The sequence below is a fragment of the Argentina silus genome, assembly GCF_951799395.1.
Source record: "Argentina silus genome assembly, chromosome: 3".
Classification (NCBI taxonomy): domain Eukaryota; kingdom Metazoa; phylum Chordata; class Actinopteri; order Argentiniformes; family Argentinidae; genus Argentina; species Argentina silus.
In genome coordinates, this window is record NC_139657.1 from 12,794,866 (window position 1) to 12,807,152 (window position 12,287).

A 12,287-nucleotide genomic window follows, 5' to 3' on the forward strand; every position below is an offset into this window, starting at 1 on the left:
AGAGATTTGTTTAGGGAGGACTGTACATGTGGGTAGTGGGTAGTCTTTTAATTTAGGATTTCTTATAAATTGTTGTATTGTATTGTATATTTCTTTTATTTGTTTGTTCTCTGTAACAGGGCCCTGCTGAAAAAGAGACCCTGGTCTTAAATAAAAAATAAATATTGCATTTATGCTGAATTTGAATTGAATGAAATGCATTTCAAATTAATTTCATTGTTTCATTTAAACACAAAAACAGTGTTTTATCAGTACATTGAATTAATTAACTAATCAATTATCCTTGCCCCACAATAACTTGACCTCAGGATGTCAATATGATGGTGACATACGGTAACAACTCCAAAGTTATGGTTCTGATTGTGCTCTATCTTTGAGTTTCATCTTCTCTGATCCTGTATATCCAGAGTTATTGCAGATAATCATGGACTATAGTTAACATTACACTAAACAGATAATTGAGGAGACATTTTGTGAATATACAGTATTTAGGGTCAATAGCACTTGTTTTATTTATTTGTTTAGGACCAGCTAAAATATTTATTTTAAGTTGTTTGAAGTACACTATTGAAAGTCTATGTGAAAATATGGAGTTTTATCAATGAAGCAGTGTATTAATACAATGTCAATGTTAATACAATGTTAATACAAAGGGAGGGGTGCGACAGTTACTTAAGATCCTGCTTGTAACTATCATTGCCTATTATTTCCTGTTATCAAATATGTATATGTCAACATTGTGTAAGTGAGGACTTAGTGAGGAAATTGAGTGAGTGATGCATGTGCCAGCACGAATGAGGCCTGGATGACGCCACAAAATATGTGTCGATACCACAGTAACAGCTGATGGACAGGGTTGTGATACCATCTAGTATCTGCCATCTGTTTTACCTGTGGTTGAGCAGGTAGATTATTTACAATCCTGGACAGCTTACATCCTGCAATGTTTTAGGAGATGGCAACTATTTTGGTGAACTCTTCATAAAGGTTCCCATGAATGACAGGTGGTAACAATCAACCATTAGTCAATTTAATAGATTAAATCTGGGTGGACAATATGTTTCTATGTACACAATATTTACAAACTACATATTCAACAATATATTTTGATAGAATCATTGGGCAATATGATGATCATTGCATAGATTTCTGCAAAACTCCGATGGATTGTACAAAGGAAAAAAAAAAAAAAAATTCATAAATCAAAACATGGCCATGATAGATTAGTATTAATGATAGATTAAATCAAATATAAAAAGGTCTAAGATTGAGCCCTGCTTGAGAGTCTATGATCGCTTTGATCAAAAAGGACATTTTAATCACAAGAAAAATTCAGGAAATTGTTGAAAGATTGGCATCGTTCCTGAACCCTCTTTGGTAAAATAAGTTAGTTATAATAAGTTTGCATTCTACGTTTGCATATAAAGTCAATGTAATATGTACTCAATCATCACTTCCAATTTTGCTCTCATAAAATCCAATAACATTAAATGGGTAATAACCACATCTACACTTAAAAGATTGTTATAGTTAGTACCAAAAAAGGGTATTTCATTTGTCCCTGTAGGAGCACCCTTTGGAGAACCTTTTTGGGTGCCATGTTGAACCCTTTCCACAGAGGGTTCTAAATGAAAACCCAAAAGGATCTACATTTAACCCAAAAGGATTCTTCAAAATGTGCCCCTACAGTGACAAATGAAGAGTGTATGGATGGATAGGTATTTTGGTTCTATAAAAATGTTAGCCCACATTTGTACTCTTTATCAAACCAAAAAGGCCAACTAGTCATGGTCTTCAAATAGGCCTGCTAGTTTAATCATGGTCTTTAAGAATTACTTTTGATAGGCCTAGTACACCATGACATTGGCTTGAGTGAGGGCAGGACAGCCTATTGTAGATTGGCTTTGAACTGGCCACGCCAGAATGTACAGTTCTTTAGCATTTTGCTAAAAGACAAACACAGAATGTGTTGTGTAACGGAACCCCTCCTAGAACAAACACGGAATCTTTATTGTTTGCTTGAGCGCATTCAAAGTCACCACTCCCTTGAGGTAGACAGCTGCATTCCATAGAGTTCCCTGACCCATTCCACTGAACAGCAGGCATATTGTTGGTTAAGGGAGGATGTCAGAGAACTGTTGGTGACACTGCATATTTGTCATCAAATACCTCTTATCAGATACGCATCTTATTTTACCATATACTATCAGTTAATCCAAATGGTAGTGATGTGGTCATTAAAAAGAAAAATGAGTTTGAATTGAATTGGAGTAGACACAGGGCTATCCTATGAGTTTAACCTTTCCTATTATTTTTAAGTGTTCACAAATAATAAAGTTAGAGTAATGAATAGAGTTACAATCTTTCTTATGACCTCATGCATCCACAGCTATCCTGAAAGGAAACGATGTGATGCTACAGAAGGCTGCTACAAAATATCATGCTGCACAAGATCTGTTGGCCTTTAAAAAAAACAGTGACATGAAATTGATTGAAATTGGGATACACTTACTCTGTGTAATGTATGTTGGTATTCAATATAGTTAATAACCTTTTTGAGGTTGACCATGATTAGGAAAAAAAGATGTGTAAAAAGAAAAGTTTACCTTAAGGTTTTCGCTCACAGCATCTTAAAAGCAACCATTTAGTACAGTATATTGTACTCCCTCGATACGGAGGTTTGCATCCTACATTACATTTACATTTACATTTATGGCATTTAGCAGACGCCTTTATCCAAAGCGACTTACAACAAATACATTTGTCTAAGTAAGTGAATCATCTATCCATCAGTCATCATAAGAAAAAAGTAATCTATGCTAGGACCAGGGGCTATTGGCAGTCACAATGCTAATTTACAATGCTACATTTTTTAAATATATATTTACAGGAGAGAAACGTGTACAGGGGAGTAGTGAGGATGAAGGGGTCTTTAGGAGGGACAGTTAAGATGTAACCTGAAGAGATGGGTCTTCAGTCTACGGCGGAAGATTTTAATTTAAATTTATTTTATTAGCAGGAGAGAACTTGTACAGGGGGGGGGGGGGGGGGTAACGGGGATGAAGAACTCATTGTCATGTTCATGTTTAGGTTTGAGACGACTTTTGCTTTGTGACATGGTGCATTATCATGCTGGAAGTAGCCATTAGAAAATGGGTAAATTATGGCCATGAAGGGATGCACATGGTCAGCAACAATACTCAAATAGGCTGTGGCATTCAAGCCATGATTGATTGGTATTAACGGGCCCAAAGTGTGCCAAGAAAACATTCCCCACACCATTACACCACCTCCACCATGAGAAGGTGTACAGGTGTTCCTAATAAAGTGTTCGGTGAGTGTATATACCATATCAATGGTGGTGTGTAAAACTCACTCCTGTACAGTAGGGGGCACACATCCACCCAATTTTCAGCTTTGCTACACGCATGGGCATTAATTTCATCGCTTGGAGACTCATTTGAAACCCCCTAGTTGTTGCAAGCCATGTTGCTTGCTAGCTATTCTAGTTAAGCTGCATGACAATAAACCAATGAAGTGTAGAGCTCATTGCTATAAAACATCATTTCTCGTGGAAGAAGTAATGGGTGAGCTGAAGCGGCATATATTACAACGTTTTATTGTGTACCTACAGGTAGCTGTACAGCTAGCTAATCTAGCCAATTTCCCAAATCGGGGCTTGGTTTAGCGAGCTAGCAGCTAGATAGCAAACAAAGCTAGCTAACTTAAGTTGTTTCCTGGTTTAACCTGGTTTCTGTCTTGTGCATACCATCAAGCATTTTCATTCGCTTTGCAAACATAAAATATCGGTAGTGCTCAATCCTGCCAATGACATTCCATGAGTGCAGCATCGTTTATTTTGTATACATGGTTTCAAGTTCTACATAATTTGGTTACAAAGTCTCCCATGCAACAACAACATAAACAAAGGAGTAATGGCTCTACTTTCATGAAGTCATGTTCATCATAATAATTTATTATTTGAAATCAATAAAAGGCTTCCTGACTGTGGCTGCTCCCTGATTTAGTAACCCTTAAACCACGTTTCTATTAGAGCACATTGTTGATGGTGCTGAGGAGGGGCTGGAGCTGGACGATGAGAATTCCAGCAGGTCATCCTCTCCAGGGGGACACTCTCCTACAATGGATCGTAACCCATCGCCTCCCCCAGACCGAGGCAACGGCCAGGGAGACGAAGGGGTGGACGCCATTGGAGAGACTGTGTACAGCAAGCACTGGATTTTTAGCACCCTGACTCGTTTGATCCAGGTAGCTAGCCACGTTCAGACAGACCCACATCAATGCTTCTATATTAGCGTACAGACTACTAATAATGTACCATGATGACCTTCAGATTGTATCAGAACCAAATGATGACTCTGATGCCCAGATGCAGCTTAAAGATGAAGAGGAGGATGACCTTTGTAAAATCTGGGATATGGCGATGGATGAGGTGTGTCTCAGGTGTCTATCGTACCTCTTAAACTTCCCTGAGCTTCTGTGCACAGATCTCTAAGGCTTCTGTAAATCCATGTCTATAGAGATGTACAGTAGGTCAGAGTTTTAAAGGTTCATGGTTGAGTGATGGTAAACTGGCCTTTTCCACACATTTTATTTTTAAGTGTTTCACCTTGGCAATACAACCACCAGGGTGTGTCGTTGAGCAATTCTGTAGGCTGTATGCCAGATCCACTAAAGCCTGTAGAGGTGACTTTGGCTAACATTATCAATGCCAACCTGCTTTCTGCTCTGATATGATGTTATAAATCGTTTATACAATGTTGTTTAGTATCTCCATGTCTCTATTGTGTGTGAAATGGAGTGACTTTAGCCTCTCTGTCTATAGGATGTGGCTGGTTTCTTGCAAGAGTTCAAAGCTGCAGATATCCTGCTTGGAGTGATAGCGAAATCTAGTTGCCCTCGTCTCACAGTGAGTGAATTGTTCTGTTTTTAAATAGTTTCATATCCTGATTGGAGCTTTTGTAATCTATTACATAATTTGAATCCTTGTTCTTTTTGCATCCTCTTTTCCTTTTTGCATCCTCTTTCTCAACAGGAAATTTGTGTGGGAATCCTGGGGAACATAGCTTGCTTCCCTGACACCTGTCTGTCCCTAAGCCAAAACGAAGATCTAGGGTGGGTAACAGCTTCAACTGGATTACTGGGCTTTAACTTGTGATAGAACCATTGAACTACTAGGATGAACTCATCAGATGTTATCACGTTTTATTGAATACACTAATATGGCTGGCTTTCGTTTTATGGTCCAAATTTTGTAATATAACTCTTCTTCTCTCCACAGTGCTGTGCTGTTACTTCTCCTTGGAGACACGGACCCTCCAACCCTGCTAGAGACTAGCAGGTAACATTCTAACACAACTGGCATCCAAAATATTCTCTGTGATGGAAATGGTGTTTGGTGTTTATAAACTTTATTAAGACTTCTTCTTAGGTTACTGCTCACCTGTGTGTCCCAGAAAGATGTCTCCCCCCTGTGGCTTGAGCGAATACGACAGCAAGCATCTGTGTGCTCCAACCTCTGCTTCATCATGTGCAGTTCTACCAACAGTATGGTTCCCCATTCCTCAGCTATAAAACTTTCTCTCAGTCTGAAGATTTGTTCTCTTCTCAAAGGGTAAATGCTAAGTGGGAAGCTTGGGGTGACCAAACTCTGACGTCACTCCATTGAAGTTGAGATTTGAAATGGTTAGGCTTAGGTCAGGGTTATGGCTAGGGTTAGAGTAAGGGTTCAGGGTAGGGTCATCACAAGGATCCCAATTAGCATCTGTGTCAAGGCAGAGGTTACGTATAGTCTTTTTTCACAGTTTTCTGTGTCCTGTCTCCAGTGGATTTGCTGGTGAAGGTTGGGGAGCTGGTTGACAAGCTCTTTGACCTGGACGAGGAGCTGATGAAGAGCTGGATCACAGCTCAGCCCAGTGAAAATGACAGCGATGGCCGACTGGACGTGGCCTTCTCGCTCCTTGAGGCTGCCAAGCAGCTTAGGTAAGGAAATGTCTTATTGCCACAGCATCATCATGGCCCTTTCTCAATTGGTAGAAACTCCATTCCTTGCGTCCTCTCCTCCGTCCTCCACTCACTTCTTCTCAAAAAGCGCTGAAGTAGAATATCTAAGGGGAGGAACCTAGATCTTCTCCTATGCATTTTGAGTAGGAAGCGTGTGGAGGATGGGGGAGAGGACTCAAGGAATAATGCTTCTAACAAATTCACAAAGGGCCCATGTCTACCCTATCAGGTGTTGTTGTTTTGGTCTGATCTGCCACTAGATGGTGCCATTGTGTAGATGTGTCAGTTTTGTATAATCATATCAGCAACATGTAGGCCTATTGATAATGACTGATATAAACATTCAAGATGGGTCTTGTTTGCAGGTCAGAGAGTCCAGATGGTTTAGAAGTGTACCTGCACGCCCTCCAGCTACTCACTACCATAGATGAGGGAATTCAGGCTTTGGGTGAGACCGTCATACTTTCATACATACGATTGTGACTTACAGTTTTTCCCAATCGTTTAAACATGTTTCCTGAAACTACGGCTCAGTTTCTCAAAACTCTAAACACAAAACTGAAAAGAGTTAGCCATTTTGTCAAAACTCTTCTCAAAACTGATTCTTTCCACCAAAACGATACACACAGCTATCATATGAATATCTCTTACAGAGCATCAGTTAAACACTGGTGTGATAAACTTAAAACACTACCATCAAAATACTGTTAATGTATGTTTTGGCTTCATGAGGCCATGTTACATATTCAAATGTATAAAATTGTGTAGAAATTGTTACCTTTTTCTCCTTTTTTAAAGTTTAGGTTTTTTTTTTCTTTCTCAAAATAGGTTGCAATTTCATGGTACATACAGTATAAAGACTGTTGCTATATTGTAATACAATACTGTAAATATATCATGAATATTGCATTGACAATCGTATCAGAATAGGATACAATGCACCTTTGTCTATCCAATGAGCTCCAATTGGGCTAAACTCACAACCCAGCTTCCCAGAGTCATACTGTAAACTTATAGTTGATACTGCAACATTGTTAAGAGTTCTGAGAATACACATCTTACCTATTTTGACAACTCAGTGATTGCACTGATAAGTAAAATGAAAAACACTACAGTAAAAAAATGTTTAGACTGTCTTTCTGGGGATGAAATGATGAAATCAGAGGACCTCATCTACATTGCCTACGATGTTCTCGCTGGCCAAGCAGCGGGGGAAAAAGCGCCTGGTGTGGCGGATCCACCCCTGGCATGCGTCTGCGTGGGTGTCGTCACACGCCTCCTCCATTGCCTGGAGTAGGGCCACACGCTCATGGGGGTTGCGGCCTATACTATATATATCATAAATGTAAGACAAAATAACATTACACTATACATTTCTCTGCACTGTGGATATCCATAGAAACCATAGTTACATTACTGTAATTACTGTACAGAGTATAGAAGACTACTGAAGTGGTTACTTACCTATTCTCATCTCTAAATGCCCGGATAACTGAGGCTACCGTGAAGCGGCTCAAATTCGTCTGGACTCGCTGCCCAGCTTCAGTCATTGTTTGGCCATGATTGAGTACATGGTCAACCGAAGTTGCACGGATTTCATTTGACATATTGGCTCACCTTCCTCTTCCTCCTCCTCCTCCTCTTGCTCTCACTCTTCCTCTCCATGCTGCTCCATTCTTCCCCCCCAACACAGTAGAGGTCACCTGAGGCCTCTTTTATGCTCTGACTTCTGATTGAAGTGTTTTACCAATTGAGTTTGAACAGGTGAGAAGTGAGCGAGACCAATTGGTAATTAGGGTGTGGCATTTTGAAGGCCAGTAGTTTCCAGGTGAACAACGTGTGCTAAATGATGCAATTTGTGCATAGAGATTTGCAAATGTGATTTCTATTTGAGTGAAAGCAATGGAATTATGCTTAGAGTTTAGCAGTCTGGAGTGTTTTTCGTTGATACATGAGCTTCAAGTTTTCAGAATTGTGTGAATAATTCCATTGTTTGTGTATATACAATGGAGAAAAACTGTATCTGTGAATGATATTAACAGTAATTACACAGCAATCTCTTTTTATATGTTGCTGATATTAGATATTATATAAAGGACCCCACACCCATGTCCTTTTCTTTTTAGCTGTCTCAGATGGAGCAGGCAAAGCTACATGGGACTTTCTCTGTGAAGTTGTGGGTGAGGACCTTTGCCAGATGGACGACCCCCCACTCATCCTACAAGAGCAGAAGGCCCTTTTGGTCCATGCATTGGCTGTCCTATCAGCCCTCTATGCATGTCAGGACCAAAAGCACATCAAAACAGACACCCGTAAGACCTGATACCAATGATCCTAATCTTATAACTTATCTGTATGATGACAAAGAGATGTTACTATTCATAATATGGAGGCTTGGGCTGTTTTTGGTCACATGGGGTGTATTGGTGATTACAAATGTCATTGTTAATGATAGATTCCCTATGATCAGCAGGCTCTCATCTGGTTACTTTCCTGTGGAAAGTGAACATTGTGTTAAGGCCTGTACTCTATTCTTCAGACTTGCCTTTAGTTGGGAGTCTTTTCCGAGTGCTGCACTACCACAAGGAGTACCAGCAGAGTAAGACTGAGGACCAGGCCAGTTCAGGAGATGCACAGAAGGAGGAGAAAGTAGATGAACAGCTCCAGGCCCTTATCGAAACAACGGCTGAGTTCCTGGCTGACATCCTCATTGACCTCCCCCAGGTAATGCTGCTGGAATCAGCTGTCGCTTTGTGTTTGATCAGATTCTGTCATACTCCATTGTTTGTTTTTGTTTACAAGAAAGGTTCCATGGTAAGCTATTCTATATCTTATTGACTGAAAGTAAACATTTATGTGTTTGATATGCAGGATGTGGTAGCAGAGTTGCTGAGGAGAGGCTACCTGACAGAGAAAACCTGTCTGTCAGCTGTTGAAAGTTTACTCCCACAGTTCAGCCCTGCGGTAAGCGGGTGCTCTTCCCTCCTTTTCATCTCACAATGTAGCACTCTGTTTCTTGTCCTCAATCTACCTCTGTTCAGTCCCTCAGTGTTACAGCCACTTGTGAGAACTGGCATTTTCTCTCATGCATATATTATGTGTAATATTAAATGTATGTATGAAAAGTACAATATTTTGGCACAAATTGTGTATATAGGCGATGAGTCCATTGTTTCACTAAAGCCTGTCAAGTTGTGTTCCTGTATACACTTTTTCTGTGCCTGAAATGGGCTGTGATGTCACTTGTTCCTGTGGAAAACAAACATTGTGTTTTCCACCCCGCCCTTCCGGGATCTTTAGGTGCAGCACCTGGTCTCCATGTTGTCAGAGACTGATCCCCAGCTGGCAGACATTATGAGCAAGGACTTTCCTATCTCAGAGGTCCCAAGCTGATCCAGGTCTCCTCCCCCTTCCACTGTCACATCATCTTGACACGGCTTCTTTGTTGGATACCATATTGTCTCTGGGGACCTCACTTTATGTAGAGGAAGGACTATTTGCATATACCCTCATTGACTGAATCGACTTTGATCTCATGTTCGTACCCAGAAGGAACAGGCCCAGGGTTAACCACTGTGACATTTGCATATTAATACCAATACACATGGTTGGTATATCCCTGTATTTTTGCCAACGTTTTAGCAAGTGTGATATAGCACTAAATAATAAGTCTAAATATTTGTAATTGAAATAGGACTTGCTTTCGTAATTGCAATTGTGTTTTCTACAAGTATCTTTGTTAAACATTTCAGTCAATTTCAAGCTATTTTAAGGGGTCCCAAAATACAGATGACATTGTATCCTCCATGTTTCTGTAAATCAGTTTATAGAATCAATCCAGGTCAAAGTGGAGTTTTGATGTTTGGATATTTGTTGTCTTTTAGCCCTTCTCAACTTGTACTGTAGCTACATTGGTATGTTTTTACAACTCCCATACATATTTTGTATAAATGACTTTTGATGATCAAATCAATGTACATGTGATTTAATTTTATTTATGCATATGCATCTTTTGTATGACACAAATGTCTATCAGAATTGTATCACAATGTACAATAGAAAGAAAAAGAAAATAAAGCTGTATTTTGAGTATATAATATAATAATGCATTTATTTTGTATAGTGCTTTGCTCAGACACTACATTCCATGGAGAGAACAAGAATAGATAGATAATTAAAAAGTGAAACAAAAGCACAGTCAGTAAAAACAACAATAAAAAATAGTTTAAAGGCAAGTTTAAAAATAGGGGTTTTGAGGGATTGTTTGAAAGATGGATTGGTGGAAGTATATGCATTGAGTCATCCTTTTCAAGCATATGAGTAATGGGTTCAGTGATGACAACATCAAGTGTTTATCAGAGGGTGACAGTCACTCTATAAGGACAGTAGAATTAGATGAAAGGCCCAGGCCTGACAACAATGAACTCATTTGGTTTCCAAATGCACCATTTCGCCCACCCATAAGAGGGACGCGGGCAAACCTGCGCATTTCAACTGAGCTTACGAAGGCCGCGTGAATATAGCAGCTTTTTAATTAAAGCCTGGATTGATATGCAGAATACTCTTTCTCATGGAAATACAGAGTGGATGAGGGTGTAGGAGGGAGGGAGATTGATATGACCATAATGGTCAAAAAATATTTCCTACTGGAAATTCATCAATTCATGGGGAGCTGAAGTCCTCGGGGCTTGTGAGCACCTCAATAGTCAATGCTTTGTCATTGTATTAAAAATATTATTTTGAATACCAGTGCCCCATACCTGTCTCTGTAATGGACAGTTGTGATCTATGGATGTACTAATGCTTGGCCTTTCAACATTGCTTGTGGCTGATGCGTTGCACTTTGTGGGGTTTGCCCACAGTACTACCCTGTCACAGAGATCACGTTGAAGCTCAGATGTTTCCTGCTTAACTGTCAACTCCATTGCCAGCCTGCTAGTCCAGCTGAACCCTGATAAGATGTGACTCCATGCTCATGGTGCAGTGGAGCTTGCTGTGTGGATCCTAATATTATCTAAAAATGATGGCTGAGATGGCTGAGATGGCTGAGATGGCTGAGATGGCTGAGATGGCTGTAAGGGGTGAGATGGCTGAGATGGCTGAGATGGCTGTAAGGGGTGAGATGGCTGAGATGGCTGAGATGGCTGAGATGGCTGAGATGGCTGTAAGGGGTGAGATGGCTGAGATGGCTGAGATGGCTGTAAGGGGTGAGATGGCTGAGATGGCTGAGATGGCTGAGATGGCTGAGATGGCTGAGATGGCTGTAAGGGGTGAGATGGCTGAGATGGCTGAGATGGCTGAGATGGCTGAGATGGCTGTAAGGGGTGAGATGGCTGAGATGGCTGAGATGGCTGTAAGGGGTGAGATGGCTGAGATGGCTGAGATGGCTGTAAGGGGTGACTGATGCTGATCCAATCTGCCAGTCATCTCCGTTTTTTTTTACCTCCACCCACACAGCTTGCTGCTCATTAAGTTGACTTGATGTCTTGCCTCACAGTTCCTCATTCTTTCTATTTATGCCTCACCCATACAGACACCATGTTTATTGTACAAAGTCCTTAAACATATAGAAGCTGTTATAATATAATAATTTAGTAGAATGGTGCTGAAAATAGTAAAGTACATTTCAAGAGTACAAGAGTCACGTTGTTGGGTGACTCACCAGTGGCAAGGATTAAAGAATGCATGTGCTTAGACAGTGTAAGCCCCCTTGAAGCTGACTGGCATGGCCTAAACATGTACTGGGTGTCACGTAGTTTCCTTTGCCTTTGATTCCCGCTACTCGTCCCATTGAGCAGACCCACCTGGCCACAGTTCTCAATAAAGAAGCCCTGTCATTGGCGGCAATCAGAGCCCCTTCAAGTCATTTCCTGAGTTGCATGGTTCTCTATCTCATGTCAACAAAATCACAATGAAACTTTCCTCTCGCTGCTGCCTCTATACCAGGGACATTGACGCTTCCTGCTCACCAAAAATACACCACTGACGTTGTTGCTTTGATTATCCAAGGCTGCCCGTCCCCTCCAAGCCTTTATGTGTGTTCTCTTCGTCAAACGACTTTATCTATTGCTTCATTGTCATGATAACCAACTAGAGGGGAAGGATGTTAGAGTGTACTTTCCCCTTGCTAATGACGCTGCACAGCATAATTAGCCATAATACTGTAGATGGCCATCACCAATGACGACTCATTTGTTAGGTTTAGCATCAGGTCATATCAGCGACCTGAATCATGCTGGTACCTAAACGGAGAGACATGTCAA

At 40.6% G+C, this 12,287-nt stretch overlaps 1 protein-coding gene across 2 annotated transcripts; it reads left to right on the top strand.

Moving 5' to 3' along the window:
- The first annotated feature begins 3,476 nt into the window (after nt 1-3,476).
- Nucleotides 3,477-10,120, top strand: saal1 (serum amyloid A-like 1). 2 transcript variants are annotated; one of them, XM_083667236.1, is made up of 13 exons: nt 3,477-3,587; nt 4,055-4,269; nt 4,355-4,453; nt 4,847-4,930; nt 5,057-5,136; nt 5,303-5,362; nt 5,441-5,568; nt 5,847-6,003; nt 6,390-6,472; nt 8,151-8,336; nt 8,564-8,748; nt 8,896-8,988; nt 9,325-10,120. In XM_083667236.1, exons 1-13 carry the CDS (start codon nt 3,533-3,535, stop codon nt 9,415-9,417), a joined length of 1,518 nt encoding a protein of 505 aa, XP_083523362.1. In that variant the 5' UTR covers nt 3,477-3,532; the 3' UTR covers nt 9,418-10,120. The 2 variants fall into 2 exon arrangements, with proteins under 2 accessions (XP_083523362.1, XP_083523363.1); XM_083667237.1 differs by having other exon boundaries at nt 5,453-5,568.
- Nucleotides 10,121-12,287: the final 2,167 nt, after the last annotated feature.

What these genes read in the sequence shown, in the direction of transcription:
- saal1 (XM_083667236.1), top strand. Translation starts at nt 3,533, where the DNA reads ATGAAGTGTAGAGCTCATTGCTATAAAACATCATTTCTCGTGGAAGAA. An exon ending in CCCTGACTCGTTTGATCCAG is followed by an intron (nt 4,270 to 4,354) that starts GTAGCTAGCCAC and finishes GATGACCTTCAG; the next exon opens with ATTGTATCAGAACCAAATGA. An exon ending in GGGATATGGCGATGGATGAG is followed by an intron (nt 4,454 to 4,846) that starts GTGTGTCTCAGG and finishes CTCTGTCTATAG; the next exon opens with GATGTGGCTGGTTTCTTGCA.